Source organism: Eulemur rufifrons, chromosome 29, assembly GCF_041146395.1.
Source record: "Eulemur rufifrons isolate Redbay chromosome 29, OSU_ERuf_1, whole genome shotgun sequence".
Lineage (NCBI taxonomy): Eukaryota > Metazoa > Chordata > Mammalia > Primates > Lemuridae > Eulemur > Eulemur rufifrons.
In genome coordinates this window covers 21,458,990-21,483,393 of record NC_091011.1, presented here as the reverse complement: position 1 = coordinate 21,483,393, position 24,404 = coordinate 21,458,990, and the positions used below count along the sequence as shown (strand labels likewise).

At 38.2% G+C, this 24,404-nt stretch overlaps 1 protein-coding gene across 1 annotated transcript; it reads right to left on the bottom strand.

Moving 5' to 3' along the window:
• Positions 1-394: 394 nt before the first annotated feature.
• Positions 395-23,944, bottom strand: KBTBD2 (kelch repeat and BTB domain containing 2). The gene is made up of 4 exons (XM_069461544.1): positions 23,616-23,944; positions 11,341-11,846; positions 5,806-5,971; positions 395-3,106 (listed from the first exon to the last, which is right to left on the bottom strand). Exons 2-4 carry the CDS (start codon positions 11,508-11,510, stop codon positions 1,571-1,573), a joined length of 1,872 nt encoding a protein of 623 aa, XP_069317645.1. The 5' UTR covers positions 11,511-11,846; positions 23,616-23,944; the 3' UTR covers positions 395-1,570.
• Positions 23,945-24,404: the final 460 nt, after the last annotated feature.

Here is a 24,404-nt window from a genome sequence, read left to right as displayed (position 1 = left end):
AGTGGAGAGGGAGTTAGTCTGTAAACAGTGATGTGCTCTAGGAAAACTGGTAACCTAGAATCAAATCCCACATATACTTAAGGCCTAACCCAGTGGTACTCAACTGGGACTGCACAAAAGAATCACGTGTAGTGCTCTGAAAGACAGTTTCTGGATCCTCCCACCAGAGACCGTGGATCATTTTGTTTTGGGATGAGGTTTAGGCATCATCTCAAGCTTTTCAAAGTACAACCTCAGATGATTCTAATATGCCTCTAGGGTAGAAAGGCACTAGCCCAGGGAGAGCCTATATATAAAAATATATCTCAATCTATATCAAACAAAATTCACTAAGCTGACCTAGTAAAATCAAAATTAAAGCACACAGACCATTCCCCATCACAAAAAACAGATATTGAATATATACAATTTATTTAATAAATTAATGTCATTCAAAGTACAGTGCCAGAACATTATGCAGTTGAACATGCTAGTAATGTTTGTCATGAAGCACCTGTGCTCATGTTAGATTGGCGGCGCCCCACTACTGCTAGTGGTTCCTGGGATTAATGTCAGAGCAGCGCTAGGTATCTGCTCTTCTGCACAGCTAGTGCAGAGAATTCCTGAACAGTTCACCTTCCTAATCCTACCCACCCCACACACACAACAGGTTAAAAAAAACACACCCTGACAGCTAACAGATCTATACACAATCACTCTACAGTAATGCTTGTTATTAAATTAAGATGTAATGACCTGGTTAACCCACTCTAAATCTTTAAGATGGAGAACTACATCAGCAGCAGGTAGTTATATGCATGAGCCAATGTTAATGTAATACAGAAAGTGGAGGCATTTACTGATTAAAGCTCCACGCAGACCCGCACAATGAGGGGCTGGCAATTCTTATTGCAAGCCCAGCAACATAAGTCCACACCTGGTAAATGACCAGCTGATTAGAAGACCTGTATTCTAGATAGACAAGTATAAGTTAGTGAGAAGAGAATACATGCACCTAATAGTATAGTTAGACTGATCCTGCAGTCATAGCTTTCCCTGTGTAATACCATAAAATTATGGAAGATCTTCCTCAACTATAGTATAGGATTTAGACATTTCTATACCAACATGGACGTTAGTGTTAAGTGCAGCTGAATTCATTACACTGAAAAAAACCTGTATTCCAGGACTTCAGAACAGAAGCACAGGAATGAAATACATATACTAAAATAACCTCAGCACAATTTGTGATATACCACACTAGGAACAGGAATCTACTTTTATAAGTGAACATTTTGAACTGTACATACACAGGGCTAACAATGTTAGATAATCCAGATTTTTATGCTCTCATGATACACATAAAAGTTTCTCAGTTATTGAATAATCTATTTCATATCATGGAAGCATATCTTTCTGTAAGACTCACTGATATATATTATACTGATGCAAATATTAAGTAGGGCATAAAAATAAAATTTATCAAAGATAGATTTTTTTTATGTAGTCATATTTCTTTCATAGCCTCTCTTGTTTAGCAAACAAAATGACAAAGCACATAACGCAGGCGTGCACGCCCTGAACTCCCCAACTATACAGGTGGCAGTGTAACCATTTCTCCATCCAGTTCAAAGTCATCTGTCCCATCTGGTGAAAAAAGGTAAGTCGGTGGTTTCCATGGAGATTCTTCAAGGCAGGATGGATAAAGTTTCCCCACAGTGCATCGAAAATCTCTCCCTAAGTCCCATAGTACACGTTCAGATATGTGCTGTCGCAGAGACCACCGGTCAAGTTCCAGATCATATTGGTAGGTGACGTACTTAGCACGCTCATTTAAGTGGGTTTCTCGCATAAACACACACAGAGAATTGGAGATCACAACAGCTCTGACACAGGGGTCAGAGTACCTCTTAGCAGGGATGTTGGCTGCCATTTTCCACTCATTTTTATTCACATCATAAATTTCCACAGTTACTGAGGACCCATCTACAGTGCCAGAGGGGAGTCTTATGCCAGAATTGGTAGCAATATGCAATCCTCCAATATAGAAAATTTTATCACCAAAAGCTGCAGCTGAAGCAAAGGACCTACTCGTCTGTCTCATGGCCATTTCTACCCACGAATCAGACCTTGGAAAGTAACAGTACATGAGGTTCAGTGTCATCACGTAAATGCAATCATGAACCACAACTGCGGCACTCCACTGCCAAGCACAAGGCAAAGGGCTTACCATCGTCCACTCATCCTTCTCAGTGTCGTATCTTTCCACGGTCCTCCGATTAAGTTCTCCACCTACACTGTCTCCTCCAATTGCATAGATATAGCCTTCACAGCAAACCAAAGATGGCTTTACACGGACAAAAAGCATCGGGGTCTTTGGAAACCAGGTATTTTGCTGTGCGTCAAACCAATAAAAGCAATTCACAGTTCTGAAGGCAGTCTGCAGTTTGCTTGTTTTACTGTGATTTGTTTTTGTGTTTTTCAGAGGAACTTGACCCCCTGCTATGTAGATGTCATTATCAGGAGTTACAACTGTCCCAACCTTATGCAGATCAGCTGGTGGGCTGCAAAGCTTGTAAACTTTTTCTGCCTGGGGGCTGTAACAGACAGAGGAGTAAAGACTACAAGGATTTTCTGAAGATGCTTCAATGAAAATCATCATTTCCTCTTTAGTCATTCCAAGTCTTGGCTTGAAAAACTTGGGCATGGATTTATACAGACCTTGAACCACTACAGACTTATCATTCGGTGGCAGACCTTGAAACCAAGCTCTCTGTGTCACTTCTGAAAGTGCATCAATTCTGATTTGGCTAAGAACTGAAGATAAATACTGAGATCGTGATTCTGTGTTGTACTCTAGCCACAGCATAGCAGCTTCTCGAACTGTTTCTTCCTTTTCTACATTTAAATTGTCGCTACTGAGAATGTCTATCAGTAGGTCATGTGACAGCTGCATGAACGCTTCCTGGTGATACACAGCGGTGAACTTGTGCTCCACCATTCTTTTAGCACTTTGTTTTAATTCCTCACAACTGAAGAGATCAGCAAAACTCAACAATCGCACACAATTCTCTGCATTTATTTTTTTAATTAAATATTCTCGACAACGTTGTAACACATCTTCTACCTGAAATGAGAAGAAAAGGCTGATAAGGGTAGGATAGACACATTTTACTTTTATATAAGTCATAGGTATATTAATCAGATCCCCATATTGGAATTTTTATTTTCAGATACATGTGCTTGGGCTGAGATAAAGTTTTCAGTAATAGTAGAAGACTAGGCATAGTTTTGCATTTCTTTTCCTGCCCCGTGGCCTACTTAACTGTCCTATTTAGGACCCTGTAGTACAACATTAAATAGGTACTTAAAAAACTAAATAGCCTTAAGGGATAGATAAATAAATTCATATAAAAGCTATAGTGTTCTAGGCTTTAAAAAATATATAATTGAGAGAACCATATGAAAAAAACGTAAATAAATCACAGTATAGAAAATGATTATTGTTGAGTAGCTAGATTCAGGTTTTCTCAACTTGGACAAGATAGTCATATAAAACCAGAAAATCACACACAATGAGTAACAGTAGTTATTATTTGCCATTCTCGTCTAGAGAGGTGAGATAAATCAAAGGAATAATAAATACATTTATGTGCAGTTATAAATTACCCACATTTAAATGACCCATCTTAGCTACTCTAGGCTTCCCAGATTTATTTTTCTTAAGGAAAGGTATATCTTAGTTGAATCACAACTGCTACCTACTATACTTATTCAGCATCATAGTGGTTAATTAGAAGCTGTTTACATTGAGAAGTTAGGTTGCCTGGATTCAAAACTTAAATTGTACACTTGGTATCTCTATAATATTAGGCAAGTAGCTTCACCTCTCTAAGCCTCAGTCTTTTCTTGTATGAAATGGGGAGAAATAGCTGTCTTCCTTAAATATATAGCATTAGTGCAATTATCTGGCACATAAAAAAATGTTATCACTTCACGTGGTTAACAGTGGCAGTCACGCTGGTAGTCAAACATCCCACCTCAGGCTTGCCAGGGTGAGCCAGCTGAAAAGGCAGAGTCCTGTTTTGCATCTGGGCAAGCATATGCACGTGGCTTTCATTAATATGGCAGAAAATATTATAAGGAACAGTGTCAGTGTTTACAGTAACAAAGTGTTCTGGAATTCACATTTCTTAAAATTCTTCAATGTCTTAGTAATTCTGAAAAAATGCCTTTTAGTGCTTGGCTTTAAAAAAAAAAAAAAGTAATGAAAACTTGCAAGCTGCAGACAATGCTTACAGTAAGGATTTCTCTCTTTCAAGTTTGGAATCAGGATGTGAACACCTTTGATACTAAAGCACCAAGAAGCTACCACAGCTTCAGTTTCCCTGGAGTTGTAGATAGAGTAGGACCCTGAAAATTTTGTAGGGAAAAAGTACAGGTTGAGTATCCCTAATCCAAAACTTTTTGAGTGTTGACATGACCCTCAAAGGAAATGCTCACTGAAGCATTTTGGATCCCAGATTTTCAGATTACGGATGCTGAACCAGAATATTTGCATTTTGGAAATGCCAATATTCCAAAATTTGAAAAAAATCCAAAACACATCTGGTCCTAAGCATTTCAGATAAAGGATACTCAACTGTACAAGACTAAAAAGGAAGGAACTACACAAGGCATGAAACCACGTTTTGGTTTCCAGAGGTACACCCAGGTGTTGGCATTTGACCAGTGTCATTCATATTCATTCAGCACATATTTATCAAGTACCTAATGAGGTTATCATGAACTGTGCTCCCAAAATTTAATCTTTGGTCTGAAGGTTCTCCTTTGGGAAAAACCTTGTTTTCAGAAATATAAAGTGTCATTCCAAAGGAAAAGAAGTAGTAAAAAACATTCATATTCCTCTTAAAATTTAAATTAAAAGGGAACATGAGGGAAATATAGAGTAAAATAGTTTATCATGCATAAATGTATCAACTATTACGATTTGTTTTGTTTAAATACTTTTCCTTGATAGCTAAATATGGTCATATAACCATTATAAATATTTAAGTATGATAATTTCCATAAGAATCTTAAATTTTTCTGTGAAAAGTAACACCATCAAAAATGAGTACATCTCAGCTTTAAACACAAAAAAACCAGAATCACTTAAATTCAATAAATACTGTGAAAAATTAGTTTTATGACCAGGTACAGCAGCTCATGCTTATAATCCCAGCACACTGGGAGGCTGAGCTGGGAGGATTGCTTGATGCCAGGAGTTTAAGACCAGCCTGGGCAACACAGTGAGAGCCTATCTCTACAAAAAATAAGGAAAAATTAGCTGTGCATAGTGGCATGTGCCTGTAGTAACAGCTACTCAGGAGGCTGAGGTAGGAGGATCACTTGAACCCACAAGTTCGAGGTTACAGTGAGCCACAATCAACACCACTGCACTCCAGCCTGGGTGACAAAGTAAGACCCTATCTCTAAAAATAAATAAATAAAATAAAGTAAATAAAAATTACTTTTACTTGAAATCTAAATTCTCAGGTATATTAGGCAGAGTATGAAACCGTCTGAAATTTTTACCTATCTTTTTAACTAAGTTGCCATCACAAAACTGACTGGTTTACTGACTGATCAAATCCTAGTTTGTTTTTACCTTACACATTTTATAAAGAGAAAAAAATCTTTTACCCTTCAAAAATCTGCAGTAAGAAAATTACATAGATCTAAGACATCACCGGTGAAACAATGTTTCTTCACAAAATAAACCATATAATAAACCAATAAAAACCACAACTCACGTTTATAAAGGAGGAAAAAAAAAATGCCTACCTGTAGGAAGCAAGCTGTTTCATAAAGCTGCTCTACAGTGCTGTCGTTTATTGCCAAGTTACCCGTGTATGCGTAAGTTATTATTATCTGTAAGGTGGCAGCATCCACATTCCTCAGGTGTACATGTGTCTGTTTGCTTTCACTCAGTCCACTCATGAACATGGCCCTACAGCAGAGAAGGGAAAATAACATATAAGGGTTTCATGTAAAACAAATATAGAGCTAAAAAGTAAAACTAGACAATAAGGGATGTTTATTTAGGGTATTTGCTTATAAGGGAGACAACAGAAAAGCATATACTCTGGTGCCAAAGATATACCAGAATATTCCACTATGCCATTTTGAGTGAAAATATCAAAATTCCATTTACTCCTTATATTCATACAAAGGAATAATTATCAGCAATATAAAGGAACTAAGTATTAATACATACTGTGACATAAATGAACCTCAGAAACATTACACTCAGTGAAAGAAGTCAGATACAAAAGACCACATATTGTACAAAGTCCATTTATATAAAATGTCCAAAAAAAGAAAATAGACAGAAGGTAGATTAGTAGTTTCCTAGAGCTGCATGTGAGAATGGGGGAGTGACTATAAATGGGCACAAAGTGATGGAAATGACCTAAATTTAGATTGTGGAAATGGCTTTACAACTCTGTAAATATACTAAAATTCCTTTAATTGTACACTTAACATGGGTGGATTTTAAGGTATATAAATTATATCTCAATAAAGCTGTTAAAAATTCATTTACTTGGACAGGCACGGTGGCTCACGCCTGTAATCCTAGCACTCTGGAAGGCTGAGGTGAGAGGACCACTGGAGGCCAGTAGTTCCAGACCAGCCTGAGCAAAAGCGAGACCCCCGTCTCTACCAAAAAGAGAAAACATTAGCCAGGCATGGTGTCACAGGCACCAGCTACTCAGGAGGATGAGGCAGAAGGATCACTTGAGCCCAAGAGTTTGAGGCTGCAGTGAGCTATGATGATGCCACGGCACTTTACCTATGGCAACAGAACGAGATTCTGTCTAAAAAAAAAAAAAAAAATTTTTTTTTCATTTACTCAATTTCCTAAAAATATACAGGACATTTTCCTAAAACCATATTATATACAGGAAACTATGCTGGAAAGGCAACTGGTATTGTGGAGAAAATAGAGTAGAATGTCCATATATAGGTAAGAGATGAATATTACTACATGCATAAAAGAGAAAGAGCCCTGCATGTAGTGAAATAGAGCAGGTATCACAATAGTCACTACCCTCAAGGACAGGAGATAATGAAGGCATTCAGAATGGACAAAATAGGGTAGAATATAAGAACCATTTGTTCAAGGAGCATAGCTGAACAAAAAACACTCATGCAGGATACCAGAAAATGAACTGGAAAGATGAGTAACAGATCAGTTTTTAAATGAGACAAAGGAGTCTGAGCTTTTCCTTGTAGTTAGTGGGGAAGACTGAAGGGTTTTGAGGCTGGATTTAACATGATAAAAATGTACTATGGGATGAATATGCTACACTGTCAGACCTCAAGAGCCAAAGACTGGAGACAGGAAAACTGATTATGTGAGGTTACAGCAATAATCTAGATGAAAGGTAAGAAGAACCTGAGTGAGGGTGGCAGAAATGGATAGAAAAGCTATCACCAAGGGCCAGCAAGATATGGTGATTTTTCTGAACATAGGAAATGGGAGAGAGTAGGAAGTAGACACGGAAGAGTCACAGCTACTTATTTTCAAGTACCTGAAAGAAATATTGGTAGCCACTAAGAGAAAAATCGTAAAGCCAAGGAGGAAAGTTGGTTCTAAGAAAAAGGTGAGTTAAATTTTGGATATACTTGATTTGAAATAAAGGTAGTTGAGTCAATGGAAATAATACAATAATCAGTTAAATACTTAATATTAGAACTTTGGAGGTCAGGCATTAATGCAGTGGGCCATGACTCATCTACAAGATGATATGGGTCAAAGATGGGTAAGTTACATGAGGAAAACTAAAAAACTCTAAGCAAAGTCCACCTAAGAATCCCAATAACGAACTAAGGTAGAGATCAATTAGGATAAAAAAAAAAAAAAAAAAAGAGAATGACAATGGCTGATGACTTCCTAATGAAGGATACGGGATGGCCACAAATAAACCTGATTGGATAATGGAAAGCCACAAAGTGTTCTTGAAAAGGAAATCCAAGACATTCTTTAAAAACACCTATTGCAGCTGGGTGAGGTGGTTCATGCCTGTAATCCTAGCACTCCGGGAGGCAGAGGTGTGAGGACTGCTTAAGGTCAAGAGTTCGAGACCAGCCTGAGCAAGAGCAAGGCCCCCGTCTCTATGAAAAATAAAAAAGTTAGCTGGGCATGGTAGCACATGCCTGTAGTCCCAGCTACTTGGGAGGCTGAGACAAGAGGATTGCTTGAGCCCAGGAGTTTGAGGTTGCAGTGAACTATGATAATGCCACTGCACTCTAGCCTGGGTGACAGAGCAAGACTCTGTCTCAAAAAAGCCAAAAACTGAAATAAAACAAAACCACCTATTGCTACCAGCTTCACCAGTCTAGCATGGAAAAATGGAAGATAATCACAAGAAACCTCAAAATAAATTTTAAGAGTTCAGAGTAAAAAATGGAAGATTTAGGGCTCAACTGTTTTTTTTTTTTTCCTTTATTCCAATAGAAGATAGTGACTTTGGAAAAGGGAGTAGGGCAGGGGAACAGGTGACTATACATATGACACCCAGACTGGTTATTTTAGACTATGGTTTATGACACCAGAATGACAAACTTCTGCAAAGAAACTGTGCTTCCTGAAGACTACAGATAAGTAGAGGCCTAGGCAGGTTTATAATGAAAATTTTAAACTGACATTTTTAAGAAAGAACAAATAATGAATTACATAATATTCTAAGAAGCTGAAGTAACACTGTATAAGTGCTGAGTAATTCTCAAATAATTCTCTCATTTGTGGTCTAAAATGAACTGTAAATGTTACGAAGAAACAGAAACTACTTTTCAGAAGTATCTATAGATTCTTGGTGGGATAGAACTGGTAACTCAAACTACAAAGAATGATGTATCCACTTCAAAGGCAAAATTTCTAATAGTAAAGATCTGTAATAGCATTATATGCAAAGATCTTGAAATCTACAAACCCGAAATATGTAGGTGTTTTCTTATGAAACTGTCTCAGACATAAGATTTTAATGATGGGTGGCTTTAACCCTAAACATGTATGGGACTATTCTTTATATCTATCTAATAAGTATCAGATTTGCTTTGGGGATAATAAACAGTTGTGCCTTGGTATCTGTGGGGATTTGCTCCAAGATCCCCCTGCAAACACCAAAATCCATGGAATCTCAAGTCCCTTATACAAAATGGCATAGTATTTGTATATAACCTATGCACATCCTCTCATATACTTTAAATCATCTCTAGATTACTTAAAATACCTAAGACAATGTAAATGTTATATAAATAGCTATTAAACTGTATTGTTTATAGGGAATAATGGCAAGGGAGAAAAAAGTCTGTACATGTTTAGTACAGACACGTTTTTTTCCCCCCAAATATTTTATTTTCCATTCACAGTTGGTTGATACATGGATGCAGACCCCTCGGATAAGGAAGGCTGACTGTATTCTCTCAGAAGAACAAGGAAGCTAAAGAAGGGAACTAGCTAGCTATAATGAAGTAATAGCAGCCTTGAAAGGATTGTGTTATCTTTAAGATTGTAATATTAATGAAAGATTCAAGTTTCCTGGTCTTCAGGAAAACCAATCTCAACCCAATCAGTTAAAGATAAATAATAACCTCATGGCTAAAGAATTTAAAAGATAACGCAAATAAATTTAATGAGAAAAAAAAGACATCTAAATAAATGCATGTGTTCCTTTCTGGTAATGATGATGACAATGCAGAAAATATAAAGAATTTCTGCAGAGGTTTCAAAGTTAGATCAGGTGACGACTGCTAAGGTTACTACCACAGAAGATTCTACTCTTATGGTTATAAATGTCATTCTGAAAACCCGCAATTGAGACATAATGTCTAGCAGGCTTTCCGGTCCTCACCAGAAGACCCCCACCCCATGCAAAAAAAAAAAGGAAAAAAAACCAGTCATCCAAAGGGAGAGGTAAGCTTAGAGCAGGAGGATCTGATTATTTTGGCCCAGAAGTTTGAGGCCAGCCTGGGCAACATGGTGAGAACCTGTCTCTTTAAAGAAAAAAAAGGGGGGAGCAGAGGGCTAATGAACCCAGGTATTTACTGAACCTATAACCCTGAATTTCTAATATCACCTGATAAGACAATGGATCTAGGGAAAAATCAGATATCACAACCATTTGGGAAGCTTTAAAATGTATCGATTCTGATTTTATAACCCAGACTCACTGAATCAGAATTTCTGGGTTTGAAATCTAAGAAACTCCATTTATCTCCCAAGAGGATTCTGATGATCAACCAGGTTTTAGAACCAGTGTCTGCAAATAGGGTAAGCTTTCTAACAGACAAGAAAATCAATGTCTGAAATTGCATGAAAAATCCATAGCTTAACCTGAAACAAAAATTGTAGGCACAGTGAAGGCAACTGACATTTGGGCCTTAGCTTCTGCAGTCATCGTGGGATGGGTTACATTGAGGAATGTGAAGTTTCTATACCTTTGTGTAAAGTAAGTTACCCCTAAAAGGTCAGATTAAGTCTGTCCTGTTTACAGCTACCACTAAAGAGCAGCAGAAAACTAACTGCCGATCTTTATTATGGCTGTTAATACAGGAATATACTGGTCCACATTTAATTCATCTTTATTCACCCTATCCCTTTCAAACATTAAGCAAAAACCTAAGGGCAGAGGACAAATAAAGCAATTTCTATGCCTTAGCTTCTATTCTTTTCATGAAACTTATAAAAATGCAAAAGACAATAAATAAGTTAAGCTTTATAATAACTAAATCAGCTTCTAAGTTCAGAGGCATGGAGACCACCAACAATATTGTTAATTATTAAATATTTAAATCTGGCAAGGAGTCTGGTAAGGCTAACTGGATATCACAAATGATAACAGTAACAAAGAAAAAAATATTTTGGCAAAGGAAATAACAGTCTTGGGTATAAACAACACGAATTAGCCTCTAAAAATTATTATTGAGCCTATTTTAACTCTAGTTTATATACAAGGATCACTTTTCTACATGCAATATTTTAAAGTCTCAAAGTAAATTACCTCATTTTTCTTTTTCAGTGAAAACAAAGAATATTCTGAATCTTTCTGCCTCCCCAACATTAAAACTTAACCTTAATTGATTTCAACAAATTTCCTATATTCAAACCTTTACAAAACTTCTTTCATCTGTCCTTTACTTACACATGCAAGAATCTGATTGGCAAGTACTACATTATTTGAATAGAAAACTTAAGCAAAACATTAAGGCATCTGAGATTTTTAAAAATTTAAATAATATTTAAAAGAACTGCTATTAAAATAAGCTAACATTCTACATTTGTAATTACAAACTAATCAAGATTAAAGTACTTACCTGAAATAAGAGCTACATGTTGCAAGAACCATCTTATGACAAGGGAATTCAGTGCCCTCGACAATTAACACTATGTCAGTAAACAACTGCTGTTCATAAAACAGTTTCAACTGTTCCAACAAGGACACAGCATATTCAGTATTGATCTGCCTCTCGTCTTGAGTGGACATGACTGTATTCCATTAATATCTCCCGGAACAGATTAGAAAAGTCCGTCTTACTGATGGAAGGTCAAGTGAATACTTCAGAAATAAAGGAGAGACGCTACTTGCTGTTATCTGCAGCATTCAGAACCAAGACTGACACATCCACTAAGGAATAATATCTTGTTTTAGGCTGAGAATCACTCCTAGGTCATCCTGCGTTAATTAGGTTCTTCAGAGTTTTTCAACACAGTCTGAAGACATCCTGCTTAAATCTGCAATTGTGCAGCTCGTGAGTGAAAGAAAAATACACGAGGTAGATTTTGTGGCAACATCCTATGTTCAGTGGATCCTGTGGAGTAACTAAAAAAAAAAAAAAAAGTTCAGTTGGAATATCTAGGCCAGTACATTTTTAGAATACAATGTTTAAAATGGCAGCCTTAAATATAAATCATATTTATTTGAAGTTAAACTACACATTACCATAAAAATGAAACATAAAAAAATGAACATTTTAAAAAGTCTACATTTAAAATAAAAAACAGACTAAGAAAAATAACATTTGTAGTTTTAAGTAAACTTTTTGCCTCCTATACAAAATATAAACATCCCAGATAATAAGGAACACATGAATAAGCTTGCTTGCTTATTTACTTAATTTTATTTTATTTTTATTTAGACAAGGTCTCACTCTGTTGTCCGTGCTAGAGAGCAGTGGTGTCATCATAGCTCACTGCAGCCTCCAACTCCTAGGCTCAAGTGATCAATCCTCCTGTGTAGCAGGGACTACAGGTGCACATCACCACACCTGGCTATTTTTAATCTTTACTAGAGACGGGGTCTCACTATTGCCCAGGCTCGTGTCAAACTCCTGGGCTCAACAGATCCTCTCACCTCGGCCTCCCGAAGTGGTAGGATTACAGATGTGAGCCACTGTGCCCAGCCTAAGAATATATTTTTAAGTTCTTTGAAAATAATTTAATATCAAAGCCAGATCCCCTAGTTGTTTAGTAGCAACAAATGATCATAATTTAAGGGGAAAAGAACCCTAAAACAAAACAAAATGTCAGCCCGGCGCGGTGGCTCACGCCTGTAATCCTGGCACTCTGGGAGGCCGAGGCGGGTGGATTGCTCAAGGTCAGGAGTTCGAGACCAGCCTGAGCAAGAGCGAGACCTCGTCTCTACTAAAAATAGAAAGAAATTATCTGGCCAACTAAAAATATATATAGAAAAACTTAGCTGGGCATGGTGGCGCATGCCTGTAGTCCCAGCTACTCGGGAGGCTGAGGCAGGAGGATTGCTTAAGCCCAGGAGTTTGGTTGCTGTGAGCTAGGCTGACACCATGGCACTCACTCTAGCCCGGGCAACAGAGTGAGACTCTGTCTCAAAAAAAAAAAAAAAAAGTCTTCTCTGTTTCATGGAGATTCTCATTCTCTAGATACATTTTAAATACATTCACAAAGGCTTCATATCTAATTTAAATTACTTAAACTATATGGTAAATAGAGTCAAATTGTTTACTTCCAAAGTATAAGCTATGTATTTTTAAATCTGCAATTCAATCCTGTGAGAGAAGTATATGTAATTTATCTCTTTGTAGAGAGGTTCCTTCCTGGGCATCTTTATTAATAAAAGCATACAATTTTATTGAAAAAAACCATAAAACATAATTAAATGGATATGTATTCCTATGTATTATACAAATATAAATGTTTTCCAAATTAATATGTAAGCTTAATACAAATTCAATCTAAAACCTATTTAGAAGGGATCCATCTGGAAGAATGCACAAAATTTGCCAAGATATTTGAGAAAGAGCAAGGGCAAATTTTCCTCAAGATTCTTCTCAAATATTAAACCTACAATAAACCCAAGTACACATAAGAAATTAGATATGACTAACATAATATTTCAAATTAGGAAGACTGGCTTATTACAACAAATTATATTGGAATTACTGGCTAACCACTCAAGGAAAAAACACCCTAGGTTTATAGGCATACTACATACCATTCATTTAAAAAAAAAAAAAAATTCCAGCCGAATAAAATGTTATTTGGAACTCAGTATTTATAACATACGGCAAAGGAATTACCAATCAGGAAAATAAGAGGAAAAACCCTAATAGAATGCTCCTAATATGTTAAGTACAAAAACTACCACATCTTTTCTTATTAGATGACCCTTAGTTCCCATAACCAGAAAGTCAAGTGATTGTTATATGAAACCTACAAATATGACCATCATTGGAATTACTAAGATTGCTCCTCACAAAGTATCATCCACTATGTCAAAGAGATCACATATACTTCCTGCCAAACTATACTATTACATGAACTGCTAACTTGATATAGACTAAGTTTCCAGCCAAGTTAACGATGGAAGTAACTAAAACAGGTGCAAAGGCAGAGTGAGACTGAGTCATTTAAGGTAATGACTTTGCTCTTCCAGAACTGTATGTCATACTATAAATCTAAGTTCTACTATTACAACCTCTAAGGCTAATAATACCTGAAATCACTGGCTAGTTCCACATATTAATAATGCAGCAAGTTAATGAGGGTGTGGGAAAACAAGAATTCTGACACAGGGGAGTAAGTTAGTATGTACCCATAATCCCTTATTCAAAATTCTTCAGACAAGATATGTTCTGGAATTAGAATATCTCAAGATTTTTGTAGAGGTAAGGTGGCACATGTAACATATATTACAAAACCCTGTCTGGGGCACACTCCATTATCTTCACTAAGGGAAGTATGAATAGTGTGAAAAAGAAAGACTATATATAGCCTCATGTTACTTCAGGTCAGGTTTTGCTAGCAAAGAGTTTTGTTTTTTTTTTTTAATTTGATTTTTCAGAACTTTTTGAATTTCAGAATTGCAGGTAAGGTATTATAAAAGACAATATTTGGCACTGTCAACACTTAATACATCCTAACATAACAATTCTAATTCTAGAAATATATCTTACAGAAACATATGCATTATCATGGAAGACAATTTTTCCACAGACTGGGGTCGGGGGGTTGGAGGTGTTGCTGCAGCAGAGCTCTGTGCCCTGGTCCCTAACAGGGGGACGGCAGCATTAACTGAAAGACCTAACCCTAGCTGCAAGACCCAAAACTGTCCCCATCCATGTTTAAACCAGGTGGCAGCAAATGGTGGCCAGGATCAAGATGGATTTAGATCATACTGCTAGACCAAAGAATCTCTTGCAGGCTAACTATACAGGCTCACTCTGGTCATTTTATTAACCTTATAATGACATGATTTTTTGCAGTGATTTTTTCCTGGGCCCCATTTAATTTGTTATGACTGGGTTTTGCTAGATTCGATTTTTTTTATCATATGTATAAAACTGTATTAAAACAACTCAAGTCTGCTTCTAGAAAACACAGTAAGCCAACTCATTAATACTGCTTTATTAGGTTCCCCTATTTACCACCTTCTTTTGTAATCCAGGGTACATTTTCTTTCAGGAGAGATAGCCTAAATAAAAATTACCTTAAAATACACAGAAAAAGTATGTTATTCTTTAAAATATTAAGTATCTCACCTCTCTGGAAACATGTGACTTCAAAAATGTATTAATCAAAAATGTGAAAAGTTGTAAACTTTAGGATCAACCAACAACCTTCAAATGCCCACAACATGAACATTTTCTATAACAAGATTCCTTCTCTGCTAAAAACAAAACTTGAAACGAACATCATAAATACCCTGAAACATTTCACAAAGTCTACTATGTTACTTAATTACCAAGTGAGCTGATACATTTTGCAAATTTTCTCTTTTCAATAATTATATTATTTTATATATCCATTCTATATCTAAAATTACCTTCCAAGAGTCACATATCCTGTTATCTGTAGACCCTACCATCCAGAGACTAAGTAATTCTCAGGTATCAAGGAAACCGTTTACTTAATTTTCTGTTATAAATTAATGGCTACTTAAATCTAATGTAACACATGTTTATTGAATATTTATTAAGTGTCAATCATTGCACTTTAAGTACTCAGATTGAGATGCCAACCACTAGGGCTCTAAAATACCAAGTGCATTTACTCTTACTACAGACCACAGCCAAAATTAGTTGTCATTTAAAAACAATCGTGTTTTTAAAATCAGTTATTCTAGACAAACTCAAAAGCCAAAGGAGGCAGGGAAATGAGTGAAGCAAGCTGGGTATAAGAAACAGTTTCCTTGAAATCTGGCTGTCTTGATCTCTCACTTCCAAACTTTTATTAGAGACATTAGTGTAAGAAATTTTACTCTTTACCATAAGAAAAACTGTAGTACAAATAAAATGAGCAAAGGCAATTGGCGCTCAGCCCCACTGCTAACATTTGTTCACACTGGTGAGGAAGGAAAAACTCACTGAAGATCTATTTAAACCTTCTGGATTTTATTAACATATGCAACGATTACCTCATTTAAAAAAATAAAATTTCCAAAGTTCCACTATTCTCCCTTCTCATCACAAATACAAAACAGCTTAGGCTTTGGGAGCCATAAGGTCTCTGTCCCAAAGATTTAACTCTGTTGTTGCAGCCTGACAATAGCCAGACAGTATGTAAATAAAGGGGCATGACTATTTCAATAAAACTTTATTTACAAAAACAGGCTCTAGGCCACATGTACAAATCTCTGGTTTAGACTGCTTCTTGATGAAATATAACATTAAGAGTCAATGGCCTGGTACGGCAGCTCACACCTGTAATCCTAGCACTTTGGAAGGGCAAGGTGGGAGAATTGCTTGAGGCCAGGAGTTTGAGACTAGCCTGAGCAATTGCGAGACCCCCATCTCTACGAAAAATAGAAAAATTAGCCAGGCATGATGACATGTGCCTATACTCCCAAGAACTTGGGAGGCTGAGGTAGGAGGATCACTTAAGCCCAGGAGTCTGAGGTTGCAGTGAGCTATGATGATGCCACTGCACCCCCTTCTAGTCCAGGCAACAAAGTGAGACCCTGTTTCAAAAAAAAAAAAAAGAGTCCACGACTAAAATATGTATCTCAAGTATTTTTTGCTAGAATGTTTTCCGTTCAGATCACAAAAACAAGGAAAAGCACAAATTCTTGAAAGTTGAATTAAATATAATCCTTAATCTAACCTGTATATATTCCACTTTTCTTCTCAACCAATATACTAACATCTCTTACCTAATCACACAACTGCTTTCCCCTAACTTCTAATTCAGTGGACTTCTGAAAAATTTTCTTTATCTAGTGTGAGTAACTTTTATTAAGGTTGAAACAAAAAAAAAAGATATTCCTTCCCAAAATCATGTTAAAAAAAAATCCATAATGCAAAAAAGCTATTATAAGATTCAAAAACATTTAGTTTCTATTTTTGTCAACTACAAAAATATCTACATACATTCGAAAAACAGAAGACATGTGCAAGACAATGGTTGTGTAAGGACATTTAATAGACACATGGATTTGATAGAATAGCCAAGGGACAGAGACTGGGAAATCCCTGTTACATGCCACAATTCATGGTACCGGGTGCTCCATGAGTAATAGAAAGTATTCTATTTTAAAGCTGATCATTAGAACATACTCCCAGTGAAAAAAGCCAACTAGTACAGGAATTAAATGGGAGTCATGCAAACACAATATAATGAAATTCAGAAATCTAAAAAAGTGCAATGTACTTTGATATAAAAAGTATGGATATTCTTACTCCTTTTTCTAAGCCCTGGGCTCAGTTCAATGTTCTTGATTGATTTGCTTGATGGAAGAGAATAACAGTAAAGAAAATGTTAGCCATGCTACACACAGGATGAGATCCTTTCCTTTACTGTCGACCCATTAACTTTCTGGAAATTATCAGGGGACAAAGCCTTACTTATTTTTAAATTGAAGGACTTCCTATAAAAGTCAAAAATTTATAAATTGAGATTGAGAGAAAAAGTAAACCAAAAATTCTGCTTCTAATACTTTTTCTCTAGGATGCCAAATCTCCAAGGTTCTATTGATTGAATTCTATCACATTAAAGCTTCAAAACAAACATCCCATTATTAAATCATTTCCAGGATTAACAGATTAACTGCCATGTGGGTTGTATTTAACTCACACTGGTTTTGAGCCCTGGGCCTTGTGAAGCGTATGTAACTCACGTCTCTACACCTTGGAGGCTGCGAGAACTATTTTTCAAGTTGCATATAACTCACCTACAGAAAACAATAAAAAAAACTACAAATTTTTCACTAAATTAGGATCATTTTGTTTTCAAAGTTTTTATTCTATTTTCATAATAAAACCCCATAGCCCCAAGGAAAAAAATTTGTTTTCTAGTGTGGCAGTCTATGTGTTAAATCAGTAGTAATGGAAATTAATAGTAACAAACAATTCTACTTAAAAATCTGAAACACTGCCTATAAAACATTATTTTCAATAGGTTTTCCTTCCTTAAATAATCAATGTGATTACAAAGCAAATTTTTGCAGATCTAGCCTGATTTTTCAGTTTCACCATAAAATCATAAATGTAGAAAAATCCAACTTTCAAGTTACAGTTGGCCCTTTGTATCCACAGTGGGAAAAAAGTGGATGGTTGTGTCTGTATGGAACATATAAACATTTTTTCTTATTCCCCAAATAATACAGTATAACAACTATTTACATATTATTAGGTATTATAAGTAATCTAGAGATGATTTAAAGTATATGGGAGGATGTGCACAGGTCAGATGCAAATACTGTATACAGCATTTTATATCAGGGACTTCAGCATCCTGCAATTTTGGTATCCATGGGAGGTCCTGGAACCAATCTCCCATGGATACTGAGAGACAACTCTGTGTCTATTCCACAAGTTTAAGTTGGTTGTCTGAATCTCTCACTTCACTTTCGTATAAAATAAAAGTATAGGCTGGACACAGTGGCTCACACCTGTAATCCCAGCACTCGTGGAGGTAGAGGTGGGAGGATCGCTTGAGCTCAGGACTTCGAGACCTGGCTAGGCAATAGTGAGACCCCATCTCTTCAAAAACCTAACAAAAAAAAAAAAAAAAAAAAATCCAGGCATGGTGGTGTGCATGCCTGTAGTCCCAGCTACTTGGGAGGCTAAGGCAAGAGGATTGCTTGAGCACAGGAGTTTGAGGCTTCAGTGAGCTATGATCCTGGCACTGCACTCCAGCCTGGGCAACTGGGCAACAGAGAGCGAGCCTGTCTCATAAAAAAATTTTTTTTTCTAATTAAAATAACAGTTTAAAAAAAAAAAAAAAAAAGGTATTCAACTCCTCAGGCTGGCAGAGTCAAAATATGCCTGAAAGTGTATCTGCAAAGGAAATTTACACAAAGCAAACACTAATGTAATACTCCTAAAGACATAACAGTAACGATGAATTGGTTTTATAGATCTAAACTATCAATATTAAGGGATAAGGATCCAAGATTAACTAGAGAAAGGTATGAAACGTTTACAGAAAATAATTCCAAACATGTCTAATTTCACTTTGAAACCTAGTTTTAATTACTATAGGTGTATCATTTATAGTACTCTCCCACTGAATAGTTACAGAAATACAAGTACAAGCAAAGCAAACTTTTCCAATGTTAACCAGGCAAGACACAAAGGATCAAGGAAAGAATAAAGGATTAAATAACTGTGAAATGTGAAAATGAGACCAATCAGCAATTAACCAAGCTGCGGACGAAAAATTAAGGAAGGATAAAAAGATGGCAAGGAGACTTAGAACAAGGCCTGTAGAGAAATTATACAGTAGGGACAAAGTTTCAGCTAACAGGAATAAGTTTTAGTGATCTGTTATTAATACATAGCCTGGTGACCATAGTTAATAATAATATATTGTATATTTCAAAATTGCTAAGAGATTTTAAATGTTTTCATACAAAAGTAGACGAAGAGACGGATATGTGCATTACCTTACCTTAGTCCAGTCCACAATGTATACATAGATCAAAACATCACACTGTACCCCACAAATTCATTCAATTATTATTTGCCAATCAGAAATAAAATAAAAAGAAATAATACAGAAGGATGAAAGAGTGACAAAGAGGTCTCCCTCTAGGAAGGGCAGTAGAGCTAAAAGTCATTCATCCTCAAGAAGCACTTTCAGCTGGGTGTGGTGGCTCATGCCTGTAATCCTAGCACTCTGGGAGGCCAAGGCAGGAAGATCGCTTGAGGACAGGAGTTTGAGACCAGCCTCAGCAAGAGCAATACCCCATTTCTACTAAAAATAGAAAGAAATTAGCTGGGCAACTAAAAAAAGTAGAAAAAAATTAGCTGGGTGTGGTGGCACGCACCTGTAGAACCAGCTACTCAGGAGGCTGAGGCAGGAGGATCACTTGAGCCCAGGAGTTTGAGGTTGCCATGAGCTAGGCTGATGCCATGGCACTCTAGCCTAGGTAACAAAGCGAGACTGTCTCAAAAAAAAAAAAAAAAAAAAGAAGCACTTTCAAATTGTACATTACTAACTTAGAAGGTGCTGCACCTTCCAATGCTACAAAAGTCAATAGAGAACATTAAAAACTTCACTGGAAAAGATCCAAGGCATTCTGGATGTCAATTGTTGAAAAAGAGTATGGGCTAAAAGCCCAGTTCTACAACTTACTAGCTGTGTGAACTTTTGTAAGTTATTTACTGTTTGTGCTTCACTTTGCTCGTCTATAAAATCAGGATAAAAATAGAACTCTCTCAATGAATTCTTAAAGGATTAAATTTCATACCTGGAACAGTACCTGATACACAGCACTACTATGTAAGTATCTGAAATTATATGGTGTAGCTTTTGTAGCACTTTCCTAACTCCACACCTATACCAGGTCTAGAGATCCCAATTACAAAGTCTCAGCACTCCAAATACAGTTCTCTCTTTTCATCCTGGTTAAATGGTATTTAGGATAAGAGAAATTCATAACTTTTAGATAATATTTTTTGCAAATATTTGACACTTATTTGAAATTTGAATTCAAAGTGTTCTAAAATATTGAATGATACTTTGTTTTTTCTGATTGACATACTGTAAGCATACACATTTATGGGGTACAATTTGATGTAGTGATACATGTGTATGTTTTATATAGAATATTTAGCCGGTACAGATCATGAAACAAACTAGCTCAACAAACACTAAGCTCCAGAAGGCTGATGTCAGTGCAAAAAAAACTAAATGAGACCCAGGAAAGCACCAGTCATAAAACAAGCCTTTCTTTACTTCAATGAGATAGGTTTCTCCTTAGGGAGGACAAGAGATTGATGCCAGAAACAGTTTGCTTTCAAGTGATCAAAACAACCTTGACAGCTGAGAGTGTTTGGAAAAGACTATTTGGTCTTTGGACTGTCAACTGCTACACAAACAGAATTTTCTGGAGTTGTGACAAGCATCAATTAAAAAACAAAACACCTTGCCTTTTGAAGAATGTATCAAGTTTTATAAATTTCAGCATAGCTTCCATTACTCCAAATTCAGAACTTAGGTCTATTCCTCTATGTTTTCTCTTTCCAGCCACACTGAAAAGACTACATGGCTCCATCAGGTTAATTATGCTCAGCACCCCAAGTAAATTCAGGTCACAAGTATAAGCTTCTGTACTACATTATGATTAATAAGTTATCTGACTTTTAAAAATTTAAACAAGAACATAAAGGCAACACCACCTGTGACAGAATAATTATGAGTATAGTATGTCCTTTTATTTTGGATATCACTTTTCTTTTTTCCTCTCAGCTCTGCACCAGCGACTTATTAATAAAGCTGGGGAAAGGTAGACTAATGCAAAATTGACTCAAACTTTTTCACTGGGACTTCATTTTCCACTAAGTCAATGATTTCTTCAATGACAATTGTAGGAGAAAATATTTCCCAGATATTCAAATGCTTATATATGAGGTCATGAAGAGCATAGCCACTTAACAATGATTATGAGTACTGAAGTTTGTTCTTTTACAAAAAAAATGAACATAAACTGAGATAAACTTGTTAGAAGCCCCTGCTTAACCATAGAAGCTACTGCAAGTCACTACTTGCCAGAGGTATGAGAGCAAAGGAAGAATCTCATTAAATGACTATATTTTCTCCAAATCTCCTCCAATAATTCCTTCTTCCCATAAAGAATCTAGGTTCTGCAAATTCCTGGCAAGAGAACCAGGAGTAATTGTCATACACCTAAAAAATTACTTGAAATCAACCTGTCATTTCTAATACCCTCATGAGTTAATCACATATCACTTGGTCCACTCTGCAAAACTGAAAATGTTAAGACTGAAACATAACAAAGGGCACTGAATTGTTCATTGATGTATTTTATGATAACAGGACCAATCCTTCTTCCTGGCCCCACTTACCAGGAATGTGGGCAAGGAACAAACCCAACTGTTTTCTAAATAAATGTGTAAAATCTTTGGGGAAACCAAGGTATCTTTTGCCTTTTAAGACTGCACTCAAATTTATAGGAATTTACCTTGCACCTTAAACACATTTAGTGTTCAATGTTTAGACATTATGAAGTATCTTATTTCCACTACCAGAAGGAAGAAAATCTATGGAGAGGCATGGACTTAAGTACTATGATATCTCTATTCCTTCCCATCTCCTTACACGCCCTGTGAATAAAGTTAACAGATTTTATGGTACTACTCCTTACAGGAACAAAAAGTGGAGAAGAGTTACAGCACTTATAAACTCTTGCGACAAAACTGTATACAGAAAACAGCACTATGTGGAAACGTATGGACTACAGAGCATGCTCAACAGAAATGCCACAGTATCCCAGAGTTACTGACAGATGACCTCTTGAGGATTTCAGGCCCCAATCTAAAAGGGCTTCAATAACCACTAGACCAACAAAAGATCAAAGGGAAGAACGAAGCTTAACATCAGTTATCACCCAGATGGAAATAATAAAATTCCACATCATCGAGACTGGAAAACAACTGACTGGCTTGCCTTTTCAATTTACTTTAGGTCGGAAAAAATAGTCCTGAAAAAAATATCAGGAAAAGTTCCATCAAAGATTAACTAAACTGAGTCATTCACAATTCCAAGAGATCTGAAGTCCATACTACTCAAATTCGGCAAAAATTCACACCCCAGAAGGAAGGAGAGAATAAAAACCCTGTTAATGAATTGCTTCTATGGAACAAAATATAATTTTAGTCAGTGCACACTGCTAATAGGGTTTTGCTTCTGAATGGTGAATGCTCAGTGAGCCACACATACAGATTCATGTATAAACAACACGTGACCAGTCCTGTTCCCTATGTTTTTATAAGGCTAATTGATATAGAAGATAGTTAACACAAACATACCCTTTTAAAGTTAATTTTATATTTTGAATTCTTTTCATATTTCAAGGGCCATACTGGTAGCAGACAATTCTAGGGATCTGTAGCCCGTGGAATGGATATTCCTCCCTGAGATGGGCAAAAAAAATTTTAGATGGCTAAACCAGAGAAGGAAAGAGACGTTGACTCAAAATAAATGTCCCACATCAAACTAGGAGAGTCTTCTATTCCACAATTTTTTTATTCATAGGGAGACGGAGGTGGTCGAGTTCAAATTAAGTTAACGATTTCACAAAGTAAACACGTACACAATTTTCCGTTTCAAAGGGCAGTTTCTGCTTTCTTTTTAAAATCGTTAGTAGACCATACCAGGACCTCTGTAAATCTAGACCTCTCTTGGTTCCTTCAGATATACCAAGGAAAAAAAACGTAAGGAAGCGGTTGTCCTCCTTAGGCCCACCACGTCGCGAGTCGCTGAGTGAAACAGCTTTATTTCGGCAAGGGCGGGCGCGAAGCAAGGCGGGGACGCCGCCCCAGAGACCCGCGGCCGCAGAGGCGCCCTAGCGCCGGGGCCGGAAACGCCCCCGCGACGGCGCCGGGGCCGCCCCTTCCCCGCGCACCGGCCTGGAGCCGCGCCGCACTGGGGCCGCCGCGGGTGCGGAGGGCGGCGCCGGGCGCCCGCGCTCCTCCCCCGCCCGCGGCGGAAGCGTCTCGGGTTTGAAAGATGCCGCGGCGGCCTCCGCCGCCGCCCCCCGCCCGCCGCGCCACAAAGGGCCGAGCCCCCTCCCGCCACAGCCCTACTCTCCCAATCCCTCCACAGGTCGCCACAAGCTCCCCCGGCCCGCCCGGCGCTGGCGACGCTTGCTCACCCGCGTCCCTCGGTCTCGAGGGCTGGGATCCAGTCCAGTCGGCGGCCCCAAACACACTGGGCCCCTCAGGCGCAGCGGCGGCGGGGGCGTGGCCCTCCCGTCGCGGCCAGGGCCGGGGTCTTGCCTCCGGCCGGGGAATGCTGGCGCCGACACCTCCTCTTCCTTCCGGTTTCCCCTGGCACCCTCTCTTGATCGGTCCGTCCAGCGCGGAAAGCAGCGTCCTCTGCGGGCGCCGCCGCACGCTCCTCAGGGCCCGACCACCTCCAGACTCCTCCCCCGGGAGCCGCGCCGCCCGCCCGCGCCGCCTCGTCAGCCCGGGGCCGAGAGACGCCCGGCTCGCCGCTCCCGCCCCGCCCCCGCCGCGCGCGCTCGCCCCCTTCCGCGCCCGGGAGCGCGCGGGCAGCGGCCCGTTGGCCAGCCCGCGGGCGCGCCCCCCTCGCGGAGCTTCCCTTCCCTCCGCTCGAGCGCGCCTGTCGGCACAAGTGGCAGTTTTGCAGTTTGCCGGGTTCCGGAGACCGTCCCCCCAACCCCTCCCTTACTCTAGCTTCCCCCGCCCTTTTCCTTTGCTGGATCCCACCGGAAAGCCATAACAATTGGGGCCGCGCAGGCGCGAAAAGGGAAACGGAAAGAGCAGGAAGGGCGGGGGCGGCGTGAGGGACCGGAGCGTAATTGAAGGGGGTTCCCGGGAAAGGTCACGGGAGAGCCCGCCAAGGGCGCGTGCGCCGAGCAGAGGTCGTCCCTAGCAGCCGGGCGGCAGTGGCTTTGGGTTTGGACTGAGGGAGGGAAAAG

Bases quoted from the DNA above. Each gene is read 5' to 3' on its own strand.
- KBTBD2 (XM_069461544.1), bottom strand. From the start codon at position 11,510: ATGTCCACTCAAGACGAGAGGCAGATCAATACTGAATATGCTGTGTCC. The intron at 5,972-11,340 runs GTAAGTACTTTA...TCTCTGCTGTAG, and splicing joins ACATGTAGCTCTTATTTCAG to GGCCATGTTCATGAGTGGAC. The intron at 3,107-5,805 runs GTAGGCATTTTT...TTCTCATTTCAG, and splicing joins AAACAGCTTGCTTCCTACAG to GTAGAAGATGTGTTACAACG.